We start from the raw sequence: 27640 nt of genomic DNA on the forward strand, positions 1-27640 counted from the left end.
CTGGTGTGCACTGGCTCCTCCCTCTATGACCCTCCTCCAGACCTCAGTTAGAATTTTGTGCCCGGCCGAGCTGGATGCACACTAGGGGCTCTCCTGAGCTCTTAGAAAGAAAGTAATATTTAGGTTTTTTATTTTCAGTGAGATCTGCTGGCAACAGACTCACTGCTACGAGGGACCTAGGGGAGAGAAGCGAACCTACCTGCTTGCAGCTAGCTTGGGCTTCTAGGCTACTGGACACCATTAGCTCCAGAGGGATCGAACACATGCCCAGCCTCGGTCGTCCGGTCCCGGAGCCGCGCCGCCATCCCCCTAGCAGAACCAGAAGCAAGAAGACGTTCCTGGAAATCGGCGGCAGAAGACTTCGGTCTTCATTAAGGTAGCGCACAGCACTGCAGCTGTGCGCCATTGCTCCCCAGGCACACCACATACTCCGGTCACTGATGGGTGCAGGGCGCTGGGGGGGGGGCGCCCTGCCCTGCCCTGCCCTGCCCTGCCCTGCCCTGGGCTGCAATATAAGTACCTTACTTGGCAAATTAACACATAATATAGCCTTTAAGACTATATATGTGTAAAATCCCCTGCCATAACTGTATAAAAAAAGCGGGAGAAGCCCACCGGAAAAGGGGCGGGGCTATCTCCCTCAGCACACTGGTGCCATTTTCCCTCACAGCTCCGCTGGAAGGATCGCTCCCCAGGCTCTCCCCTGCAGTTCCAGACTAAATAGGGTAAAAAAGAGAGGGGGGGCACTAAATTTAGGCGCAATCTGTGATATATAAGCAGCTATAAGGGGTAAAATCACTGTGTAGTGTGTATCCCTGTTTTATATAGCGCTCTGGTGTGTGCTGGCATACTCTCTCTCTGTCTCCCCAAAAGGCTTTGTGGGGTCCTGTCTTCAGTCAGAGCATTCCCTGTGTGTGTGTGTGCGGTGTGTCGGTACGGCTGTGTCGACATGTTTGATGAGGAGGCTTATGTGGAGGCGGAGCAGGTGCCGATAAATGTGATGTCACCCCCTGCGGGGTCGACACCTGAGTGTATGGATATGTGGAAGGAATTACGCGACAGTGTCAACTCCTTACATAAAAGGTTTGACAACATATCAGATGTGGGACAGCCGGCTTCTCAGCCCGTGCCTGCCCAGACGTCTCAAAAGCCATCAGGGGCTCTAAAACGCCCGCTACCTCAGATGGCAGACACAGATGTCGACACAGATACTGACTCCAGTGTCGACTATGATGAGACTAGTGTACATTCCAATAGAGCCACACGTTACATGATTACGGCAATGAAAAATGTGTTGCACATTTCTGATATTACCCCAGGTACCACAAGAAAGGGTATTATGTTTGGGGAGAAAAAACTACCAGTGGTTTTTCCCCCTTCTGATGAATTAAATGAAGTGTGTGAAGAAGCGTGGGCTTCCCCCGATAAGAAACTAGTAATTTCTAAAAAGTTACTAATGGCGTACCCTTTCCCGCCAGAGGATAGGTCACGTTGGGAGACATCCCCTAGGGTAGATAAAGCGCTCACACGCCTGTCAAAGAAGGTGGCACTACCGTCTCCGGACACGGCCGCCCTAAAGGAGCCTGCTGATAGGAAGCAGGAAGCTATCCTGAAGTCTGTTTATACACACTCAGGTATTATACTGAGACCAGCTATTGCTTCAGCATGGATGTGCAGTGCTGCAGCTGCGTGGTCAGATTCCCTGTCAGAAAATATTGATACCTTAGACAGGGACACTATATTGCTAACCATAGAGAATATTAAAGACGCAGTCTTATACATGAGAGATGCACAGAGGGATATTTGCCGGCTGGCATCTAAAATAAGTGCAATGTCCATTTCTGCCAGGAGGGGTTTATGGACTCGGCAGTGGACAGGGGATGCAGATTCTAAAAGGCACATGGAAGTTTTGCCTTACAAGGGTGAGGAGTTGTTTGGGGATGGTCTTTCGGACCTCGTTTCCACAGCGACAGCTGGGAAGTCAGCATTTTTACCCCATGTTCCCTCACAGCAAAAGAAAGCACCGTATTATCAGGTACAGTCCTTTCGGCCCCAGAAAGGCAAGCGGGTTAGAGGCACGTCCTTTCTGCCCAGAGGCAGAGGTAGAGGGAAAAAGCTGCAACATACAGCCAGTTCCAAGGAACAAAAGTCCTCCCCCGCTTCCTCTAAGTCCACCGCATGACGCTGGGGCTCCACAGGCGGAGCCAGGTACGGTGGGGGCCCGTCTCAAGAACTTCAGCAACCAGTGGGCTCGCTCACGGGTGGATCCCTGGATTCTACAGGTAGTATCTCAGGGGTACAAGCTGGAATTCGAGACGTCTCCCCCTCGCCGTTTCCTCAAATCTGCCTTGCCAACAGCTCCCCCGGACAGGGAGGCAGTGCTGGAGGCAATTCACAAGCTGTATTCGCAGCAGGTGATAGTCAAGGTACCCCTCCTTCAACAAGGAAGGGGTTACTATTCCACAATGTTTGTGGTACCGAAACCGGACGGTTCGGTGAGACCCATTTTAAATTTGAAATCCTTGAACACCTATATAAAAAGGTTCAAGTTCAAGATGGAATCGCTCAGCGCGGTTATTTCAAGCCTGGAGGAAGGGGATTACATGGTATCACTGGACATCAAGGATGCTTACCTACATGTCCCCATTTACCTTCCTCACCAGGAGTACCTCAGATTTGTGGTACAGGACTGTCATTACCAATTCCAGACGTTGCCGTTTGGTCTGTCCACGGCACCGAGGGTATTTACCAAGGTAATGGCCGAAATGATGATACTCCTTCGAAAAAAGGGAGTTTTAATTATCCCGTACTTGGACGATCTCCTTATAAAGGCGAGGTCCAGGGAGCAGTTGTTGGTCGGGGTAGCACTATCTCGGGAGGTGCTACAACAGCACGGTTGGATTCTGAATATTCCAAAGTCACAGCTGGTTCCTACGACACGTCTACTGTTTCTGGGGATGGTTCTGGACACAGACCAGATAAGGGTGTTTCTCCCGGAGGAGAAAGCCAAGGAGTTGTTGTCTCTAGTCAGAGATCTCCTGAAACCAAAACAGGTCTCGGTGCATCACTGCACGCGAGTCCTGGGAAAAATGGTAGCTTCCTACGAAGCAATTCCATTCGGCAGGTTCCATGCAAGAATTTTTCAGTGGGATCTGTTGGACAAGTGGTCCGGATCCCATCTTCAGATGCATCGGCTGATAACCCTGTCTCCAAGGACCAGGGTATCTCTGCTGTGGTGGCTGCAGAGTGCTCATCTTCTAGAGGGCCGCAGATTCGGCATACAGGACTGGGTCCTGGTGACCACGGATGCCAGCCTTCGAGGCTGGGGGGCAGTCACACAGGGAAGAAACTTCCAAGGGCTATGGTCAAGCCAGGAGATTTCCCTACACATAAATATTCTGGAACTAAGGGCCATCTACAATGCCCTAAGTCAGGCAAGACCCCTGCTTCAAAACCAGCCGGTACTGATCCAGTCAGACAACATCACGGCGGTCGCCCATGTAAACAGACAGGGCGGCACGAGAAGCAGGACGGCGATGGCAGAAGCCACAAGGATTCTCCGATGGGCGGAAAATCACGTGTTAGCATTGTCAGCAGTGTTCATTCCGGGAGTGGACAACTGGGAAGCAGACTTCCTCAGCAGGCACGACCTCCACCCGGGAGAGTGGGGACTTCATCCAGAAGTCTTTCAGCTGATTGTAAATCGCTGGGAACGGCCACAGGTGGACATGATGGCGTCCCGCCTCAACAAAAAGCTAGAAAGATATTGCGCCAGGTCAAGAGACCCTCAGGCAATAGCTGTGGACGCTCTAGTGACACCGTGGGTGTACCAGTCGGTTTATGTGTTTCCCCCTCTTCCTCTCATACCCAAGGTACTGAGGATAATAAGACGAAGAGGAGTAAGAACTATACTCATTGTTCCGGATTGGCCAAGAAGAGCTTGGTACCCAGAACTTCAAGCAATGATCTCAGAGGACCCATGGCCTCTGTCGCTCAGACAGGACCTGCTGCAGCAGGGGCCCTGTCTGTTCCAAGACTTACCGCGGCTGCGTTTGACGGCATGGCGGTTGAACGTCGGATCCTGAAGGAAAAGGGCATTCCGGAGGAAGTCATCCCTACGCTGATTAAAGCTAGGAAAGAAGTGACCGCAAACCATTATCACCGCATATGGCGAAAATATGTTGCGTGGTGAGGCCAGGAAGGCCCCAACGGAGGAATTTCAGCTGGGCCGTTTTCTGCACTTCCTACAGTCAGGGGTGACTGAGGGCCTAAAATTGGGTTCCATTAAGGTCCAGATTCCGGCTCTATTGATTTTCTTCCAGAAAGAACTGGTTTAACTAGCTGAAGTTCAGACATTTGTTAAGGGAGTGTTGCATATTCAGCCCCCTTTTGTGCCCCCAGTGGCACCTTGGGATCTCAACGTGGTGTTGAATTTCCTTAAGTCACATTGGTTTGAACCGCTTAAAACCGTGGATTTAAAATCTCACGTGGAAAGTGGTCATGCTGTTGGCCTTGGCTTCGGCCAGGCGTGTGTCAGAATTGGCGGCTTTATCATGTAAAAGCCCTTATCTGATTTTCCATATGGATAGGGCGGAATTGAGGACTCGTCCCCATTTTCTCCCAAAGGTGGTTTCAGCTTTTCATTTGAACCAGCCTATTGTGGTGCCTGCGGCTACTCGTGACTTGGAGGATTCCAAGTTGCTGGACGTAGTCCGGGCCCTAAAAATCTATGTTTCCAGGACAGCTGGAGTCAGAAAGACTGACTCGCTATTTATCCTGCATGCACCCAACAAGTTGGGTGCGCCTGCCTCAAAGCAGACTATTGCTCGCTGGATCTGTAGCACGATTCAACTTCCACATTCTGCGGCTGGACTGCCGCATCCTAAATCTGTAAAAGCCCATTCCACGAGGAAGGTGGGCTCTTCTTGGGCGGCTGTCCGAGGGGTCTCGGCTTTACAACTTTGCCGAGCAGCTACTTGGTCGGGGTCAAACACATTTGCTAAATTCTACAAGTTTGATACCCTGGCTGAGGAGGACCTAGAGTTCGCTCATTCGGTGCTGCAGAGTCATCCGCACTCTCCCGCCCGTTTGGGAGCTTTGGTATAATCCTCATGGTCCTTACGGAGTTCCCAGCATCCACTTAGGACGTTAGAGAAAATAAGATTTTACTCACCGGTAAATCTATTTCTCGTAGTCCGTAGTGGATGCTGGGCGCCTGTCCCAAGTGCGGATTGTCTGCAATACTTGTATATAGTTATTGTTTAACTAAAGGGTTATTGTTGAGCCATCTGTTGAGAGGTTCAGTTATTGTTCATACTGTTAACTGGGTATAGTATCACGAGTTATACGGTGTGATTGGTGTGGCTGGTATGAGTCTTACCCGGGATTCCAAATCCTTTCCTTATTGTGTCAGCTCTTCCGGGCACAGTATCCTAACTGAGGTCTGGAGGAGGGTCATAGTGGGAGGAGCCAGTGCACACCAGGTAGTCCTAAAGCTTTCTTTAGTTGTGCCCAGTCTCCTGCGGAGCCGCTATCCCCCATGGTCCTTACGGAGTTCCCAGCATCCACTACGGACTACGAGAAATAGATTTACCGGTGAGTAAAATCCATTTTTTTTAATTTCCTTGCGTAAAGCAGAGATTTTGTGTTTTGATAGTATTGCCAGTGCTGTTTTTTTTTTTCTTGTTTGTTTGTACTGCGCTGACACATCTGCCATCACTGTTTTGTCAGGGATAAAACTAAGTGAATGTATTTGGTTAGTTGAATCTGTCAGGAGTAGAATGCTACTAAACTTGACCAGATTGGATGAGGTCCAACCACATAGCTTGTAGGCTGAACGACCACTATCGGCTTGTTAGAGTTTGGAAGAGGAGAGTGGTCGTCAGTGGAGCTCGAAATCTCCAACTGTTTCTATGCTGGCTGCTATTCTACTGACGTATTGGGGGCAGGCAGGCTTGGTTATCCTGCATCCTTACAGAAGATACAGGTATGTGCATCTTCAGTTACATCCCCTGCATTCATTCCCAGGGCTTGAACTGTCGACCTCTACACGGCAGTGAGACACCAAACACATGGAGCTATTTGCTCCTGCATAAAATGCCTGGTAATTATAACTGTATGAAGCTACTGTAGATGTAATTGTAGGTATAAACCTATTGCAGGTCAGCAAATCTATGTATTGTGTATCTGCACACTACATAGAGCAGGGGTATTCAAATTGTGTCCATCCAGCTGCTGTAAACCACACATACCAGCATGCCCTTGTCCAGGTGTAGCATGTTCTGATAGCAAAATTGTGGGAGTGCAGGCTGGGATGCGTAGTTCCACGGCAGCTGGAGGGCCTCGTTAAATAACCCTGCATGGAGTGTTCTGAACTGTATTCTATAAATATGTGTGTGTGTGTATATGTATGTATGTATGTATGTATGTATGTATATATATATATATATATATATATATATATTTTATAATATATGTGTGTGTAATCTACAAAAGGACAGCCACTCATTTGTCTTCAGAGGGTAATAATGCCCTGGTGCCTTCCAAAAGCAGAACATCCACACCTAGGACAATACATACAGAACTTAAATTGATGCAAATATATTAAACCAACGTTTCAGAGCTCCCCTGACTCTTTGCTCAAGTCCCCGCCTGTTTTGTCCTATGAGCGACGTGCTTATAGCTATATACCTTGCAAATACTGCATTTGTCTCTGGTCATCTCCTTTACTTTAAATATCGACCCAGTTTCCTCATATAACCTGCACAATCTTATGTGCGGTCAGCTGAATCTAGTCGGAAAAGGAAAATACTGACCAAAGCTTAGTATGTCAAAAGAAGTATGGTAAAGGACAGACACACTGGCAAGTGGTTAGATTGTAAGCTTGCGAGCAGGGCCTTCCTACCTCTATGTCTGTTTTTAGCTAGTTTTGTTCTATTACTACAGCAGGGAGAGGCAGCGCGGCGATGATCTCCTCTCCCAGTGCTGCCTCTACCTCCGCCCCCCCTGCCGGCTCCGCCCCCCGCTGCTATGGCAACCCGCCCGGCATATTGCCGGGTCGGGGAAGCCAGCAGCAGCGGCCAATGCCGGATCTCACCCGGGAAGGACTCGTTTCCAATTCCCAGGTGGGATCCAGCATTGGCAGTGTGAAAGGGGTATTACACTGAACCCAGATCTACCATGCATGTCACTCACAGACCCTCCCTTAAGGCAGACCTGTGCGTGCACAGCCAATCAGCAGCTTTTAAGCATAGCCCGGGTCGGATAACTCGGTTCAAGCTGTTTACACTGCATCGTTACCTGGGTTCAGCCATGGTAGCTACCAGGGTTGGATTCTCTGACCACTCGACCTACTGTAGGTTATTTTTCAAGGACCCTTTTACACCAAGCTGTGACCTGGGTAGACCCAACAATAACCCGGGGTAAAAGTGGTATTAGTGGGTACTAGGTTAAAGATGGTTGAGCATCCCTGTTTCTGATCTGGATCACTTACCTTGTTGGAACAGAGCCTACGTTTCAGTCTGTGTGATGTAAATGCTCAACATTGTGAACATTTTTGTTAAATAACTTTAAAATAGCAATGTCGATGACAACTGTTTATTTGTAAAAAATAAATCTATAGAAAGTCTACGCACATACATATGAATTGCAACATACTAATGGAAAATCCTACGGTACATAGGTTAGGAAATATCATTGAGCTCTGCTTCCAGGACAGTGGTGTCACATGTGCTAATAGTGAATTGCAATGTCCACGGGCCGATAACCGCAGTGTACTTCGTCTTTCGTCGTTGTGCTCTCATTTCTGAGGATCACCGCTTGGCTGCACCCTGGAGATTAGAAATGGGTCTGAATGAATGTAGTTTGTCTCTATTAATCTGTTCTCCATTCATGGCATTTCCTTTAGGCTTTTTAATGGGTAATTTGGATGCGATCCCGGCTTTTGGTTTGGGAATTCGTGTTGGAACACTGCCACAAAATGTTTCTTCTGAAACCTTAAAAACAATGGGAAAAATATTCTTAATAATGTAATAGTATATGCATTGTTAATTGATGTCTCACTGTTTTTAGATGCTGTATTGTAGTTGCAATAACCATGTACCAGTTAGCAGTAGACCACGTCCAGTGATAAGCTGGACACACACACACACTACTATCTGGTCAACCAGTATAGATTTTATGTGTGGCACCCAAATAACTGTTCTGCTCGATCAAGTAACTTTATGGTATAGCCTTTAATTTGTCTGGCTGGGACATGCGGTTTATTGGCCAAATCCGATATGTGGCCACTCGTATACCCACCCACACTGATTACTGCATGCAATTGCCTGCATATCTTGTTTAATCTGTTTTTTTTTTTTTTTTTTTACTTATTTTGTTTCCTTCTTGTACAACACCTGTTAACATTCTTAGTCTCACCTATGTAACACTTGTAAAACATAAGCTTCTGCTTCTTACTTATGTACCACTTATTAACACTTTAACCTCTCACTTGTGTGATGCCTTGGGGCGGTTAGCCTGTGCTGACCTAGGGGGTCCCGTGCCTTGGGCTTGAACTATAGTGTTAGGGACCCACCAGATTAGGTCACCTGGTCGCAGTTGGTGGGCCCATATATTTTTAGCCATAAATTATACGATAGATTGCAGGGAGTTTATTTTTCTTATTAGCAGTGCTTATTACTATAGAGTGTGTGTCTGCGTTTCCTTTTTCTGTGTGCAACTACAAGTCTTAGCATGATAGCTCATGTTTGGAATTAGGGTGTGCAGTCTAAGCTCCCCCCCCCCTTTTAATATGACACCCCAGTATAAAGCATTTTTAGGTTTTGTGCCAATCATAAAAGCTTATACACTCCATTTTTTTATTTATTTTTTACATGGTATAACATGAATGATATCTTATTTGAAAATTATATTACCAAATTCTCTGTGCTGAATTAAGTAAAGGTAACTTTCTGCCGTTTAGGTGCTTTTCAATCATATACGAAGTGCTTACTATGTAATAAGTAGACTCATTGGGGTCGATTCAATTCTCCGACAGTTGAATAGCGCCGGGAATTAGCTCCCGTCGCTATATAATTCAGCTCATGTTAAGTTGGCGAATGCCCGTTCTCCCGGACTTAACAGGTTGATTTATCGGGAGAACGGGCATTCTCCAACTTAACTCCCCGGCGCAATGCTGATTCCCGACAGAATCAGCCTCGCGCCGGCCGCGCAGCAGCACTTTTGTCAGATTTCCCCTCGCATCCCCCGGGGGTGAGAGAAGAATTCAAGACAATTGAGTGTCACTTGGCGCTGTATTGAATACCACTGGGAGCTAATTTCCGGCGCTTTTCAACTTTCGGAGAATTGAATCGACCCCATTGCTGTTTTCTGTATAAGTTTTTTATAAATTAAAGGACTGCTTAGCTTCAATATTGAAATGTTAGTGTCATAATGAGATCATATGTAGGTCATAAAACTGAAAATGCAGTCCGTTGAGCTGTCCCTGTGTACCGGTATTAATCCACCAATCCATACAGTACATTTGTGCAGGACAAGTCTGCAAGACTGTGAATCCATTAATGTCTGTTTAGTTTGAGATAGAGACCCCCATAACGTGTCTGTTGCATAGCGGCGAAAGAGAGTATGAGATTTAAGATTAAGGGGAAGTTTTCAATTAAATCCAGCAATTTCAGATATATCTAATTAACCCCGCTGCATATTCAATTGCGGGCCGTTTTCACCTGTTTTTAAGGCATTTTCACCAGGTACAAAAACGTGGATTCGCTGATCCACATGTTTTGTGTCCTGCCGAATGTTTCACCTTGGCGAAAAAACAGCCCTGCTATTGCATATGTCAAATCCACATTCGCCCTAAAAAATTGTAAAACTGCAGTTTTTTCGCCTTTCTGGAACTCTGCATTCTGGAACTTCCTGCATATTGGGGCCGATTCATATGTAGTGTGTGCTGGCCGACTATCGACTATATTCAGTTGTTTCTCCGATAAATCCCCATTACCCGCGGCACATACATTTTTTTCCCCGCAGCCTCTGGAGGTGCAAGAATAATGTGTTTAAAGTCCGTAGTTTGGGTACCCAAACGGCATCTTTAGATGGGTTTAGCCGCTTTGTGCGTCTGAGCCCGGAGCTGTCAGCTATGTAAAATGCTAATGGACATCTGACCATAGCAACAATTGATTAACTCTGATAGACAGCTATTAGTATAGATACCCAGCGGGAGGTGGGTGCAACAATTGAATTGGCCCCAATGAGTTCCAAGCTAAGTTATAATATATTTGCAAATTGATATAAATCAGTGCTCGTACTTGCTCTTTAATATTCAGTTTTGACACTGTATACAACTAAATCCCCGTTATACAGTAAACACAACCTAAGTTATATTATCTACCTACATTTACACAGCCATCTAATATGGCCATACACCTGACTGGCGATTTCACACCGATTGGTGGACATCAATGATTGGAAATCCTTTGGGAATTGGGGAAAAAAAATACATGTTAAAAATCCCAGACTCGAGGATTTCCAACATGTTTGATTTCCCCGATCCCTCGACCCAGGCCCCAGAATGCGAAATTGCCCCAAGTGGTTCATACAGGCCACCAATATCATCTGCAATATGGCTGGACTGTTGGCAATATGTACTCGTTATCCTTATGTATCGAATTCCTCTGTTCCTATAGACTGTAAGCTTGTGAGCAGGGCCCTCTCTCCACTTTATATGTCTATTACCATGTGTTGTCTTATTAATGTTTTATTCCCAATACAACGGAATATGTTGGTACTATATAAGTAACTAATAATAATAATAACTAAAACGGGATATCACTGTCACTTCGCTTTTGTATTGAGTTAATGCAAAGTAATGGGTAGCGTAGGAGCCTGGAATCCATCTCTATCTATCTAGCCTTGCTATCCTGCATGGTGTCATGTATTCTTGAACAGGGTGGTCTTCAGTATGCCGGCTGTCGGGATCCCAGCGCATAGTATACCGGCGCCGGAATCCCGACAGCCGGCATACCGACACTTATTCTCCCTCGTGGGGGTCCATGACCCCCCAGAGGGAGAATAAAATAGCGTGCCACCATGACCGCAGCGTGTCGAGCGCAGCGAGCCCGCAAGGGGCTCATTTGCGCTCGCCACACTGTCGGTAAGCCGGCGGTCGGGCTCCCGGCGCCGGTATGCTGGTCGCCGGGAGCCCGACCGCCGGCATACAATACTACACCCCTTGGACATTATGCTCTTGTCAACTTTCCATGTGCTCCTCTTCTGTACTGACACTAGGTGGCAGCGTTTTCCTCTCCTTGCTTTGATATTGATTTTTGGTAATACATCATTATGCTTTTGGATACAGAGAAGTGACCTGTTAATTATTGTTAGAATAGTAAGCTGTGTAGCTCCTGCTTGGTAGTTTGTTAACTTGGAATCTGTGTTCTTACAGAGTGTTGCACAGTGTTCAGTCTCAAACGCTGATGGATCTAATTGTCTAATCGCTCCATATTGTTTGCAGGCCAGTGTGAAATGACCAGACATTGAAGAGTGTATCCTGAAAACCATTTATATCCTGCCAGCTTTGGAAATGATTACTTTCTCTAACGTCCTAAGTGGATGCTGGGACTCCGTAAGGACCATGGGGAATAGCGGCTCCGCAGGAGACTGGGCACAACTAAGAAAGCTTTAGGACTAACTGGTGTGCACTGGCTCCTCCCACTATGACCCTCCTCCAGACCTCAGTTAGAATCTTGTGCCCGGCTGAGCTGGATGCACACTAGGGGCTCTCCTGAGCTCCTAGAGAGAAAGTATATTTTAGGTTTTTTATTTTACAGTGAGATCTGCTGGCAACAGACTCACTGCAGCGAGGGACTAAGGGGAGAAGAAGCGAACCTACCTAACTGGTGGTAGCTTGGGCTTCTTAGGCTACTGGATACCATTAGCTCCAGAGGGATCGACCGCATGGAACCGGCCATTGATGTTCGGTCCCGGAGCCGCGCCGCCGGCCCCATTACAGAGCCAGAAGCTCTATAAGTTATAGAGTATATATAAGTATATATAAGTTATAAGTTTATTAGTTCTCTGTTCAGCATGTCACCTGTTACTTCTAAGGGGGCAATTCAGTTAACCGCGATGTTCTGCCGAGCATTACGGTAATACTCGGTTATATATAAATATCTAACATATGAGTTACCTGTAATATTACTATTTTTTTCTGCACACCACGAATTGCCCCCAATATGACTAGAGTTCTACAGATATGACAAATGCAACTCCATGAGGGCTGACTCATTTTGTTCCAAGGATAAATCAGCAGAATCATTTGCAAAAAAATGCTAGTATTTAAATTAGTCTTTCTTAAATTATTTATCTACCGCTGAACATTTTTGTAGCTTCTGTTGTTGAAGACCTGTTTGTAGGTTTGGGAATAATCAGGTTTAAAAAAAAAAAAAAAAAAAATATATATTTTTTTTTCCTAAATCTTTTTTGTCTTTTTCATTATTATATTTTCATTAATGTTTTAAATTGAATCCTTATTATATTAATACTGGGAAACATTGCTATGTATTAGAAACCTTCATCAACCATGTTTTAATGCTTTCTAAAGGGCTACACACTTGGCTATTTGGCCAATTTTGACGACCAATGAATGATAATGTCGATTTTTCATGCATGATTTTTTTATATACACACTGAACGAGTTTTATGGCTGGTTTGGCTGATATGACATTACATTACATCGATATCGTTCAAATTGGCTTTCATTCATAAATGATGATCGACCAACAGTGGACAACTTTGGGGATGCACATCGTTCATCATTTATACATCCACACAACGATATGAACGATTTATCATTCATTTTTGAATGATATCGTTCATATCGTCCATCGTTATCGCTAAGTGTGTAGGGCCCTTTTCATTAACAATCCAAAGTTATTAGGCTTTCATATGGTTTATTTTACAAATTTCAATAAAACCAGTTTTTTACTGCTTATTATTCCCATTACGTCTGCATATATGTAGATAGACTAAACATATTAAAACTTACAAAGTACCCACATAGACCTCTCAATAGGACTGAAAGTTTTGAATTAAAATAAACATGAACGAGAGTAAACCATGAGGGGTTCTCTGTGTATTTCCTCTTTAATCTGTTGGAGTTGTTAACCTTTTAAGATTGAGAATGTTGGTTGTGGTTTTCTCCTGTCCTATAGGATTGTTGGGGTAGGAGTTTGTGGAGTCTTAGCTGATGCTAGGAAGATTTAGTACCTCTCTGATGTGGTTCACCCTCCCTATATTTCTGGTGTGTGTGTATTTACTGCATTGGTTCAGCTAACTCAAATGAAGACCAATAGCAATAAGAATGTGGAATAATACCAGGGGGATTCCCGTATAATAGACTTTTTTTTTTTGTCATGTCATGGCACTGTGCTTGTAGTCACAGCATAATAAAAACAAAATAAAAAAAACCCATTTGGTTTAAATCAAGGTGGTTTAAACCAGCCAACCCTGTCTGTTTTTTGTTTTGTTTTATTAAACTAAATATCTTAAATGAATGCTCTAGTAGAGTTTATCAAATATTATCTGAATTGAATCTGATTTTTGGTGGAAGTAGTTGTATAAGGGCGTAGACTAAGGTACCCCCCACCCTAGTGTAATTCACATATGTGAGATAGACATCCAGATTTCATGGCTGGTTGGTATAGGAACAGGCATGGTGCAGGTTGGGGTGAGTAATACAACATATCCGAAGCATTCACAAGATGTTGTGTCTTGTGATTGGTCCTCCCACTCAAACGCAACCCGTTCTGTGTGCTCATGGTGGTTTATACCCTCAGTTAAGATCAAGTTTTCTGGCATTCTTACAGCTGTTTCTGTGTCTGTCCCCCCTTGTAGTTAACTTCTTTGCCTGAAATTCTCAAACATGCAGGAGACGTAATGAGATTTGATAAAGAGCGGTGCGTTATTAATAGACTTGTAATAAAATGGTTCAAGGGAATATAAAGCTTGACTTAAGGGCCCCACACACTGGACCATTTGAACAATATGGACGATGACCGACATGAACAATTCATCGTACATCGTTGATTACCTCCACACTGAGCGATAAGGCACATTGCATACATAGATATCGGTCAAATTGACTTGCAATGATGAATGACCGTTGGGACGCACATCTTTCATCGTCTGTGTATCCACACTGAACGATATATCTTCATTTTTGAATGATATCGTTCTAAAATACCGTCCAGTTTGAATGGCCCTTTACAAGAAACTGTATTGTGTTCAATATTCGTATCCAGCTAAATTATTTTCTTTTTGTGCACAAGCACCAGTATATACAGTGCATCCTGAAAATATTCACAGCGCTTCACTTTTTCCACATTTTGCTATTTTAAAGCCTTATTCCAAACTGGAATAAATTCATTTTTACCCTTTAAATTGTACACACAATACCCCATAATGACAACGTGATTTTTTGAGATTTTTGCAATTTTATTAAAAATAAAAAAACTAAGAAATCACATGTACATAAGTATTCACCGCCTTTGCCATGAAGCTCAAAATTGAGCTCAGGTACATCCTGTTTCCACTGATCATCCGTGAGATGTTCCTACAGCTTAATTGGAGTCCACCTGTGGTAAATGCAATTGATTGGACATGATTTGGAAAGGCACACACCTGTCTATATAAGGTCTCACACTTGACAGTGCATGTCTGAGCACAAACCAAGCATGAAGTCAAGGGAATTGTCTGTAGATCTCCGACGCAGGATTGTCTCGAGGCACAAATCTGGGGAAGGGTACAGAAAAATATCTGCTGCTTTGAAGGTCCCAATGAGCACAGTGGCCTCCATCATCCGTAATGAGTTCTGAACCACCAGGACTCTTCCTAGAGCTGGTCGACCATCTAAACTGAGCAATCGGGGAAGAAGGGCCCTAGTCAGGGAGGTGACCATGAACTCGATGGACACCCTGTCAGAGCTACAGCGTTCCTCTGTGGAGAGAGGAGAACCTTCCAGAAGGACAACCATCTCTGCAGCAATCCACCAATCAGGCCTGTATGGCAGAGTGGCCAGACGGAAGCCACTCCTTAGTAAAAAGCACATGGCAGTCCACGTGGAGTTTGCCAAAATGCACCTGAAAGACTCTCAGACCATGAGAAACAAAATTCTCTGGTCTGATGAGACAAAGATTGAACTCTTTGGTGTGAATGCCAGGTGTCATGTTTGGAGGAAACCAGGCACCGCTCATCACCAGGCCAGTACCATCCCTACAGTGAAGCATGGTGGTGGCAGCATGTTTTTCAGTGGCAGGAACTGGTAGACTAGTCAGGATAGAGGGAAAGCTGAATGCAGCAATGTGCAGAGACATCCTGGATAAAAACCTGCTCTAGAGCGCTCTTGACCGCAGACTGGGGTGACAGTTCATCTTTCAGCAGGACAACGACCCTAAGCACACAGCCAAGATATCAAAAGAGTGGTTCCAGGACAACTCTTTGAATGTCTGTGAGCGGCCCAGCCAGAGCCCAGACTTGAATCTGATTTGAACATCTCTGGAGAGATCTGAAAATGGCTGTGCACCAATGCTTCCCATCCAACCTGATGAAGCTTGAGAGGTGCTGCAAAGAGGAATGGGCGAAACTGCACAAAGATAGGTGTGCCAAGCTTGTGGCATCTTATTCAAAAAGACTTGAGGCTGTAATTGCTGCCAAAGGTACAGTACATCAACAAAGTATTGAACAAAGGCTGTGAATACTTAAATACTTGTAATTTCTTAGTTTTTTTATTTTTAATGAATTTGCAAAAATCTCAAACTTTTTTCACGTTGTCATTATGGGGTATTGTGTGTAGAATTTTGAGGGAAAATTTAATTTATTCCATTTTGGAATAAGGCTGTAACATAACAAAATGTGGAAAAAGTGAAGCGATGTGAATACTTTCCGGATGCACTGTACTTCCAGTATATCCTTATATTGCTCTGAACTCAAATAGCTGTGCACGAGACACCATAATATGTGTCTTTAGGGGGATATTCCTTATGTTTTGGCCCTTTTAGCATCTCAGCCTTAAGTGTCAGTGTTGCTTAGTGTAGGAAGACACTCTTATTTTGTGCCTAAGGTGTTTGCTGGTCTCTTCACCACTCTGTGGCCTGTTGTATGGGAGGCGGGGCAGGCAGTATGTACAGGAGGACATGTGCACCTTTCAGTTACCTCCTTTATTTAACACACATCTCTTATTAATGAACACATTGCACCTCACACATTGCACACATTATTAACCTCACACATTGCAGTCAGACACCTTACACATCGAGCTATTTGCTCCAGCAGAGGAAATCTGCTAATCTAACTATATATGAAGTTACTTGTAATTGTCAGTATAAACCCAATACAGCTAAACTAGGCTCATGTATGTTGCGACAAGCCACACATTGATATACATTGGTATGTGCATGCCATTGTGGTAAACCAGCCATCAATCCTAGATTGCCACGTATACATTTCCATACTCTGGCCTAGGTAAGATCTTTGACATTAAGCGTATAGGGCAGTGGTTCCCAAACGTTCTTGAATCACTGCGCCCTAGAGTATCAGCATTTTTTCATGGCTCCCCTAGGTTAAGTTTTTTTTTATTGATACATTTGGAAAGAAAATGTTAAATTAAGCAAATTGTGCCTACCTGTCATCCTTAGGATCAGTTATGTGGGGGTGTACAGTTGTGCTTCTGGTTGTCCGCATGTTTTATGACTGGCAGCCACTAGCACTGGTTTTGCCTATCACATAGATCATAAATTTATTTTGTCTTGGACCACCAACCCGCGGCACACAGTTTGGGAACCACCGATATAGGGTCCAATATGTTTTTAAGGTGAGTGTTGTGGCTTCCACTTAAGATGTGTCTATCCTTCTTGATGTATTGTTAACGTCTCTTTCTAAATAAGACTCCCGAGTGGCACTGAGCTTAGTACAAAATGTCCTCTCCTCAAGCTTTAGCGGATGTCCTCACGTGTTGTATAGAGGTCTCTTAGTAAACATCTCACATGATAGCTCTGCATATTGCCCCTTTATATATTTATAAATATTAATCATATCTCCTCTTAGTCGTCTCATTTTTTGGTGTAAAAAACCTAGAAAGCCTCTCCTCATAGTCCAGTGTCTCCAACCCCTTAATCAATTTGATAGCTTGCCTCTGAACCTTGTCATGATCTAATATGTCTCTTTTATAGTGTGGTGCCCATAACTGTACATCATTCTCAAGATGCGGCCGTACCAATGATTTGTACAGTGGCAGGATTACACTATCATCCCTTGTCTCAATCCCTCTTTTAATGCATGCTAACACCTTATTTGCCTTTGTTGCTGCACTTTGACATTGTGTGTTGCTGCTAAATCTATTATCAATGAACACCCCCAAATAGTTTTCTAATACAGTTTCCCCTATATTTCCCCATTTAATTGGGAGGTTGTTCCCTGTTATCAAGCCAATTACTGACCCATGTACAAATAGAATCTCCTATACTGAGCTCCCTTAATTTGAAAGTCAGCCTCCTGTTGAGGTACTGTGTTGAAAGCTTTTGCAAAATCTATATAAATCACATCAACTGCCTTACCCTGGTCGAGAGTGTCGCATACTATCTCATAGAAGCTAATCAAATTAGTTGGCATGCGCTATTTATCACAAAACCATGCTAGTTCTTATTAATAGCATGGGAGTTCTCCAAGTAATCCTGTATGCTTATGCTTTCCAATAGTTTCCCCACTATTGATGTCAGACTAACTGGTCTATAGTTTCCAGGATGAAGTTTAATACCCTTTTTAAATATTGGGACTACATCCACTATACACGTCCTATGATACCATGCCTGATCTAAGTGACTCAGTGAAAATCAGATACAGTGGCCTTGCTATTTCAGCATTTAGCTCCATCAGAACCCTAGGATGTATGCCATCCGGACCTGGAGATTTATTAGTCTTTTTTTTTTTTTTTGTAAATCTTTCATGGACTACTTCCTCAGATAAGTATTAAGCAATGTGCCTTTATCAATACTATTGTTATCGTTACTCACTAATCCCAGAATCTGGTCCTCTCTAGTAAACACTGATGAGAAAAATTTGTTCAATATTTCAGCTTTTACTTTGTCGTCATTTATTAGGAATCCCAGTTCGCTTTTTAATGGTCCTATATTCTCTTTTTTTTTAGCCTCTTACCATTTATGTATTTAAATAATTTTTTAGGGTTCGTTTTACTCTCCATAGTAATTTGCTTTTCCGTGAGAAAACATGTGGATTCGCCAATCCACATGTTTTTTGCTCCTGCTGAATTTTTTGCCTAGGAGAAAAACAGCCCTGCTATTGAATAGGACGAATCCCCATTCACCCTAAAAAAAAGCAAAAGTTACTGTTTTTTCGCCTAGGTGAAAAAAAGGGACCTAATTGTATACCCCCCATAAGGTGCATACACACTTAGCGATATAGTAAACTATACTGCAAATTTTCCCCCTACTGAGCGATATACTTTACTATATTGCCCAGTGTGTATACAGCTGACAAGCGATGTGGGGCCCCATGGATCGTTAACGACCCACGGTCTCGGATGTGCATGTAGCCTAATTTGGACTCATCGTCGAAAGCTGCATGCTCTGGCTGGCCGCGGCATGACGTCACTGTGTGATATCACACAGTGTTTATGCCCGCCATCGGGTGACCCGGAAGGGGAAACATAAGGCGATGTTGCTCACCAAGCACAACACCTAGTGTGTACCCAGCTTTACTTTCATTAGTGGTTTTTTTTTCCTTCTATGTGTTTTTTTTTTAATTTTTAGATCTTTGTTTTATTATCCATTTTATGTCACGGAGTAATAATAATAAGTGAAGTAGATAAATTGACCTGGCTTGATATGTAATGCATTTAAGATTAATAATTATTTTATTTATTGGAAGATAATCACTTTGTCTAAAACTGTACTATTAAATTGTCTGGTAATGTGTTATTAATTGAAAGAAGATTGAGCCAACAGAGTTTAAAAAGCTGGTTTACAGATTGTAATCTGTTTCATACGAAATAAGGCATTATAAACATATAATATACTGTCAATTGATTTCCAGTTTTTTTGTAATGCTAATTACACATATAGGGCCTAATTAGAGGGATTACCAATTACAATTTAAGGGTGTTAATTTGCCCCAGGGCAAACCATGTTGCAATGCAAGGGAGCAAATTAATGCAGATTAAACAGTCTCTGCTTTTGCATGCAGCACAACTGCAATTTATTGGGCCAATTCATAGTAACATAGTATCTGAGGTTGAAAAAAGACAATTGTCCATCGAGTTCTACCGCACTAGATGGCGCCTAATGGAGCAATTCAATTGCTGCTCCATTCGGGCACGCATGCAGCCGAGGAGATGCTTTTCTGCTTGCAGCCTCTGGTGGTGCGAATTGAAATGTGCATAAACTCCCGTTTGAGTGCCCTAACCTGTATTTTAGATTGGTGTAGGCCCTTTGCGTGACTAAACCAGGTACTAACGGGGGCAGCAACGGAATAGCCCTGGTGGACACCCACAAAAAAAATTGAATCAGCCCCTTAGAGTTGAGTTTAGGGATGGTCATCAAACATTGATGTTTTGCCACTGATGGCTGAGAGACGGCAATGTGTTTTTTCCACCTTGGCGCAGGGGAACTGAGCTTAGCACTGCCCTGGCTGTGCCACTAAACCACATGCCCTTCACTGATTGGTCCGCTGCCTGCCGTTCCCCACAGCAGGTGTGTCTATCAATGAGTGCAAACTGTTGTTGGTTCCCTGTTGATGTTGTTGATTCTCACTAATTAAGCTAGGAAAATGGGTGTGACCAAATCACTCGGGAGGTTGGCTAGCTAGGCCCCCATACATCACAGATATATTTGTGATATTTCCAGATCCCCTGTCGGCTGTGTTGGCAAATCGGGAATATTGAACATGTATAAAAATTCAGATTTTCAAAACCAAACTGAAAATGGTCGGGATCGACAAACCAGGGATTTTTTATCATGTTTAATTTCCCCAATTGACCGACGGATCGATGATCATCGCTGGTTGCCCATCGACAGATTTGATGGGCAGTGCTGGTGGAGCGGGAAAATGGGGCCTTTAAACTCTCTCCGCTCTGAACACCTAGGGCAGGTATGCGGCACACGTTCACTGTTTCGTTGCATAGTAAATGGAATGTACATCAGAACTTTTTATCGCAGGATGGCGTGACAGAAAACAGGGCTTGTCTGAAGGAATGACTAAGCTAATAATCAGCCTATGAAATTACTGAAGTGTGAGGTGCAAATAGCCTCTTTGTAATGTCTCTGTGTCTTAGTGAATTGATAGGCTGAATATTGTTTCAGCCCACACTATGGCTGCTTCTGCTGCGTGTAGGCGATGGGTAAGATTTAGAAGTAAAACACATGTTCCGAAGGCTAAAAGCAGATCCAGCTGTTCTAAATCCATATCTGGTTTCTGTCACATTTTCCAGTACAGTAAAGACGGGTTTTTGGTCACACGCCGTAATGTATGTCTGTGGTTGCTCACACATTATAGCTACACATTGGCATTGTGTGGAAACTGTGGTGTGATGACTAAATCTGTACCATCTCCAAACTAGCAGATGTTTGGGTCCCAAACTTGCCATAAAGCAGTAGACCGTCATAATCGTCTTTTGTTAGCATGCAATGCAGTTTCAGAGAAATAGAAAATCTTGGTATCCATGTTGGTTTGTTTTGCAGTGTTACCATGGCAATGCAAATTTCCCATACTTTATTGTCATTTGGGAGCATAGGCCAGTGACCATGGTGCATCCTGGGACGGACTACACAAGTAGCAGTCTCTTTAGAGTTTAGCTATGTGGACGGAAGTCTTATTTCACGCTGGGAAATGAGTGAATGCAAAGAAGATTTCCATGAAGGCACAGTAGACAAAACATTTTTTTTCTGTCTACTTGATCCAAGTTCTACAGTATGTCGGTGATGTTTTCTTTTTAAGTGCCCCCCCCAACCCATTATTTAGTGGCAACAAATAAAAATCATGTTACTGTTTTGACATCAACCTTTATTTGAATGTTTGCTATATATGTTCTTTCACTTGGATAACTATTTATGCGCCTTGATATGGTGGATGCTATTGAAATGCTTCTCTTTCAGAGGTCATTCCATGAAAAGATATCTCAAAGAAGCATTTTAGTTTTTCCATAGCTATTAAAATGATCATCTGATTGTATCTGGTTTTTGGAGCTGTTTTGGCAGTCCGTTACTTTATGCTGTACTGATAATTACCATCTTCGCCCAGTACCCATTTTACTAATTTTGTTTTAGCCTAATATAGGGGACACTTCAATTGTTTGCTGTACCCCCTGCTGGGCATCTATACGAATAGGCACCCAATGGAGCAATTCAATTGTGGTTCCGTTCGGTCGCCTTTTGGTATTGATGTGCCCAAAAGACTGGGTTTAGCAGCGGTTAGGACTCGCCATGTACTTTGCACGCATTTCTTCTTGCACCCCAGGCGGCAAATAGAAATGTGTCTCTCGTGGCTACTGGGTGCCTGAATGGAGCAACAATTGAATTACTCAGTCTGGTGACCATTAGTTTAGACGACCTGCAGGGGGAGCGGGTGGGGCAAACAATTAAATTGCCCCAATAAAGTCCAGCATAGGGTGGGGTATGATATGTTGAAAGTCATAGGGGTCGATTCAATTCGGCAACCGTTGAATAGCGCCGGAAGTTTGCTCCCGGCGCTATTCAAATCCGCGACGACTGACCCTCAATTGTCGGGAATTCTTCTCTCATCCAACGGGGGATGACAGAAGAAACCCGACAAAAGTGCTGCCGCGCGGCCGGCGCGAGGCTGATTCTGTCGGGAATCAGCATCGCCGCGGGTAGTTAAGTCGGAGAATGCCCGTTCTCCCGACAAAACTACCTGTTAAGTCGGTGAGAAAGGTCCATCGCCGACTTAACTGGAGCTGAATTGAATAGCGTCGGGAGCTAATTCCTGGCGCTGTTCAACTGTTGCTGAATTGAATCGACCCCATTGTGTGAAAATGGGCATACTCAATGTTGACATTCATCATGTAGACAGTGATAAAGTATCAACATGTTAGAATGTTGACTTACTGTCCTTGGTGGCCCAGCGGTGACTTACCTTGTCCATGGCGGCACCAGCGTAATTGTCTGGGTCCTGGCAGTCATGTGACCATCACTACTGGGTCAAAGTTAGTGGGCGGGGCTTCGGATGGCCACTGATGGTGACAGGAGAAGATGGTTCTGGAGAGGGGGTAGTGGGGCGAGGCTGCAGGCGAGCAGCTGCAGTGCTGCCCGGCTAGGTGTGTAATGTAGGTAATGGTACGAGAAGGAGTCGGGTGCACCTCACTGTGGGCAGCGCTGCATCTAGTGGTGGGGGTTGCACTACAGGTAGAGCAGATATCATGTGCAAAGAGATGTAGAAGCGAGAGAGGTGTGTCCAAACTGACATCTAAATTACAGTGTAAAAATAAAGCTGACCAGCATGTGTGGGCTACATGGAATAGCAGACTGTATTTACACTGCATGCAAAATACATGTACTTGCATTGCAACATTGTTTGTTCAGGTGCAGTGTTTTTTCTTTTGCTCCAAACTCCTATCCGAGTAGGGATATTCTATTAGTAGTGGTACTTTACAGCTGCTAATAGGATTACCGGAGGCTGTTCTACTAGCCCCGATGCTGGCGTCCTTTTCCCCCGATGCTGGCACTTATCGTGGATTATGCTGAGGCACGCAAAGCATAATTCCTGATAAGCAGCTGCTGCAGCCGCGAAACCACATGGGATAAGGAACTTATCCCTGATCCCATGTGTTGTCGTGCGATCACGGGTCCAATATCGGTGGGTAAAACGGCTTTCAGTTGGTTACTGCAATATTGACCATCGGTCATTAATTATCTGCACGTTTTTAACGGGCAAAAATGCATCAGGGCTAATAGGATACCACATAGCGGGGAATCCTATCTGGTTGTCATATACAGTGCTCTGCTAGTTAAAATGGTCAGTATGTGCTAATATACAGGGGTGTGTCAGGGCACGTGTGTTGTGACTTGGAAATGTTTTGCGTTTATGATTTTTATAAACCGTTCAATCTATAGCACATGTCCCGATTGCGGGCAGTATGTAAATATGACCTATATCTAAAGAGCTCACGTACTGAGAACGGCTCTACGGGGACTGCTAGCCTGTCTCGCTTCGTCTTACACAATGATTATGATTTCGTTACTGGAAACAGTGACATCAGTGGTTGCGTTTAATTATTGAACATTCATGTTGGGCTTCATTCCTTCGCTTTCAAGTAATGTCCTGGTAGACAGAAAATGAGTCTGGTGTGCTAGCATCTGCTAAGGTTTGGCAGGAAATTAATGTAATGTGCAGTGTGTCTTTCATTTACTACAGATTTAACACCCTTTCTATGAAGTTAAAGTGTAACAAAAAAAAAAAAAGAAAAGAAAAAAAAGGCATTTTAAAACTCGTGTGTGAGCGATATATCGTTATATAATATTTAAATGTATTTTATTTATTTTTTTAAAGTGCAATATCTGGGGAGGAAATTACCAGAGTGCCAGGAAGGTCCACCAGGGGGCCCCCCACCACTCATAGCTACATAATAAACCTTTACCCGGCCCTGGTCACAGCAGCTACCGTGAGGAATTTTCAGTGGGTCCGTGAGACATATGCGTTTTTTCTTTTCTCTGACGTCCTAGTGGATGCTGGGAACTCCGTAAGGACCATGGGGAATAGACGGGCTCCGCAGGAGACTGGGCACTCTAAAAGAAAGATTAGGTACTATCTGGTGTGCACTGGCTCCTCCCTCTATGCCCCTCCTCCAGACCTCAGTTAGAATCTGTGCCCGGCCAGAGCTGGATGCACCTAGTGGGCTCTCCTGAGCTTGCTAGAAAGAAAGTATTTGTTAGGTTTTTTATTTTCAGTGAGATCTGCTGGCAACAGACTCACTGCTACGTGGGACTGAGGGGAGAGAAGTAAACCTACCTGCGTGCAGCTAGCTTGTGCTTCTTAGGCTACTGGATACCATTAGCTCCAGAGGGTTCGAACACGGCCTGACCTCGATCGTCCGTTCCCGGAGCCACGCCGCCGTCCCCCTTGCAGAGCCAGAAGACAGAAGAAGGAGATAAAATCGGCGGCAGAAGACTCCGGTCTTCATTAAGGTAGCGCACAGCACTGCAGCTGTGCGCCATTGCTCCCACTGCACACCACACACTCCGGTCACTGTAGGGTGCAGGGCGCTGGGGGGGGGGGGGGGCGCCCTGGGCAGCAATAAGTATACCTTTTGGCAATATATACACATAATACAATCTGGAAAACTGTATATGTGTAAAACCCCCGCCATTTTTAGTCAGAAACAGGACAGAAGCCCGCCGCTGAGGGTGCCAGGCCTTCTTCCTCAGCACACCAGCGCCATTTTCTCTTGACAGCTCCGCTGGAAGGAAGCTCCCCAGGCTCTCCCCGGCAGTATCCTGGTACACAAAGGGTTAAAAGAGAGGGGGGGGGGGCACATAAATTTAGGGGCAAAATTTGTATATACAGCAGCTACTGGGTAAACACTGAGTTGTAGTGTAATCCCTGGGTTATATAGCGCTGGGGTGTGTGCTGGCATACTCTCTCTCTGTCTCTCCAAAGGGCCTTGTGGGGGAACTGTCCTCAAATAGAGCATCCCCTGTGTGTGTGGTGTGTCGGTACGCGTGTGTCGACATGTCTGAGGTAAAAGGCTCCTCTAAGGAGGTGATATAGCGGAAATGTGTGTGAGAGGGTGTCTCCGTCGACAACGCCGACACCTGTTTGGATATGTGTAAGTGCTAAGGTGAATTTATTGCACAAAAGGTTAGGGAACAGACAGGAAATCTACCCATGTCTGTCCCTGTGTCACAGAGACCTTCAGAGTCTCACAATGCTCACTATCCAAAATAATAAACACTGATATCGACACGGAGTTTAACTCCACTGTCGACTACGATAATGCAAAGTTACAGCCAAGATGGCTATAAGGTATTCAATATATGATTATTGAAATAATAGATGATTTGCATATCACTGATGACTCATCTGTCCCTGACACGAGAGTACACATGTTTAAGGGGAAGAATGCTGAGGTAAATTTCCCTCCTCTCATGAGGAAAAAGAGTGGGAATCTCCAGACAAGAGACGGCAGCTTCCCACAAGAGAATTCTCAGGCTGTATCCTTTCCCCACTAGGGCCAGGATATGTTGAGAATCTTCCCCTAGGGTGTCCTGTTTGCACAGACGGTAGCACTTGCTATTCTCAGGGATCCTGCAGATAGCGTGCACATTCTAGTATACTACCCAGACCGGCGATTGTGTCGGCATGGGTTTATAGCGCTGTGGCAGCGTGGACAGGTACCTTATCAGCAGAGATGAGACCCTAGTATGCAATATAAATATATTAAAGATGCTGTCTTAAGTGATAGATATATAGTTATAAAGCATGCCCAAAGAGACATGAGTATACTGGGTCCTAGAGTCAAAGCTATGTCGATCTCTGCTTGACGTGTCCTGTAGAATATGCATTGGACAGATGATGCCGACTTAAGAGGCATATGGAAGGCTGAGGATTGTGTGGAGAAGGGTTCTCGGGCCTGGTCTCCACAGCTATAGCTGGTAATTCTGCTAGTTTGCCTTATATTCCTGCACAGCCTAAGAAAGCACAACATTATTAAATGCAGCCTTTCGTATAAAGAAACAAGAAAGTCTGAGGGTCGTCCTTTCTTGTCAGAGTCGGGCAGCTAGTTCCCAGGAACAGAAGTCCTCCCCGGCCCCTACAAACATCCACCAATGTCGCTGGGGCTCCACAGGCGGAGCTAGGCCCAGTGGAGACACGCCTTCGTAAGTTCAGCCACAAGTGGGTTCGATCCCTGGGCAATAGATATTGTGTCTCAGGGATACAAGCTGGACTGTGAGAAGATGCCCCCTCACCGACGGCCCTGCGGGCTTCCTCCCAAGAGAGGGAGCCAGTGTTATCTGCAATTCACAAATTGTATCTTTAACAGGTGGTGGTCAAGGGTCCCCTCCTTCAACAAGAGGGTGTTATTATTAGACCATGTTGTAATCCCGAAACCAGACGGTTCGGTCAGACCCATATTGAATTAAAAATCCCTGAACATATACCTGAGAAGGTTCAAGTTCAAGATGGAATCGCTAAGAGCGGTCAGTGCAAGCCTAAAAAGGGGGAGACTTTATTGTGAATCGGGACATAAGGGATGCATACCTTCAGGTCCCCATTTATCCACCTCATTAGGCGTACCTCAGAATTGCGGTACGGGATTGTCATTACCAATTTCAGATGTTGCCTTTTGGTCTCTCCACGGCCCCGAGAATATTCACCATGGTAATGGCGGATATGATTGTGCTCCTGCGGAAGCAAGGTGTCACTATTATCACGTACTTGGACGATCTCCTCATAAAAACGAGATCAAGAGAGCAGTTGCTGAACAGCGTATCACTTTCTCTGGAAGTGTAACGGCAACACGGCTGGATTCTATATATTCCAAAGTCGCAGTTGGTTCCTACAGCTCATCTGCCTCTCCTAGGCACGATCCTAGACACAGACCAGAAAAGGGTATATCTCCCGATAGAGAGAGCTCAGGAGCTCATGACACTGGTCAGGAATCTATTAAAACCAAAACAGGTGTCAGTGCATCACTGCACTCGAGTCCTGGGAAGGATGGTGGCATCATACGAGGCCATCCCCTTAGGCAGGTTCCATGCGAGGACCTTCCAATGGGACTTATTGGACAAGTGGTCCGGATCACCTCTTCAGATGCATCGGTTAATCACCCTATCCCCCAGGGCCAGGGTGTCTCTCCTGTGGTGGCTGCAGAGTGCTCACCTTCTCGAGGGCCGCAGATTCGGCATTCAGGACTGGATCCTGGTGACCACGGATGCAAGCCTCCGAGGGTGGGGGGCAGTTACACAGGGAAGAAATTTCCAAGGTCTGTGATCAAGTCAACTGACTTGCCTTCACATCAATATCCTGGAACTAAGGGCCATATACAACGCCCTAAGTCAAGCGGAGATCCTGCTTCGCGACCAACCGGTTCTGATCCAGTCAGACCGCAGGGGTTCATGTAAACCGCCAAGGCGGCACAAGGAGCAGGGTGGCGAGGGTAGAAGCCACCAGAATTCTTCGCTGGGCGGAGAATCAAGTAAGCGCACTGTCAGCAGTGTTCGTTCCGGGAGTGGACATCTGGGAAGCAGACTTCCTCAGCAGGCACGACCTCCACCCGGGAAAGTGGGGACTTCATCAGGAAGTCTTCACGCAGTTTGCAAATTGATGGGAACTGCCTAAGGTGGACTAGATGGCGTCCCACCTCAATAAAAAGCTAAAAAAGGTTTTACGCCGGGTCAAGGGACCCTCAGGTGATAGCTGTGGTCGCACTAGTAACACTGTGGGTGTTCCAGTCGGTCTCTGTATTCCCTCCTCTTCCTCTCATACCCAAGGGCTGAGAATTGTAATAAAAGGAGGAGTGAAAACAATATTCTTTGGTCCGAATTGGCCAAGAAGGACTCGGTACCCGGAGCTGCAGGAAATGCTCTCAGAGGACTCAGGGCTTCTGCCTCTCAGACAGGAC

General features: G+C 44.9%; 2 protein-coding genes across 6 annotated transcripts in view; one reads left to right on the forward strand and one right to left on the reverse strand.

Moving 5' to 3' along the window:
* The window catches only part of CMSS1 (cms1 ribosomal small subunit homolog), a 600650-nt gene that overhangs the window by 13542 nt on the left and 559468 nt on the right, over positions 1-27640 (forward strand). The gene's annotated exons all lie outside the window — the stretch shown is intronic.
* Positions 7583-27640, reverse strand: part of FILIP1L (filamin A interacting protein 1 like) — a 504217-nt gene continuing 484159 nt past the window's right edge. For all 5 annotated transcript variants that reach the window (XM_063956250.1, XM_063956251.1, XM_063956252.1 and 2 more), the window contains one exon: positions 7583-7994. In XM_063956250.1, the coding sequence (XP_063812320.1) occupies positions 7812-7994 (183 nt within the window). In that variant the 3' untranslated portion in view covers positions 7583-7811. The remainder of the gene's footprint in view (positions 7995-27640) is intronic.

The sequence above is a fragment of the Pseudophryne corroboree genome, chromosome 2, assembly GCF_028390025.1.
Source record: "Pseudophryne corroboree isolate aPseCor3 chromosome 2, aPseCor3.hap2, whole genome shotgun sequence".
NCBI classification, from domain to species: Eukaryota; Metazoa; Chordata; class Amphibia; order Anura; family Myobatrachidae; genus Pseudophryne; species Pseudophryne corroboree.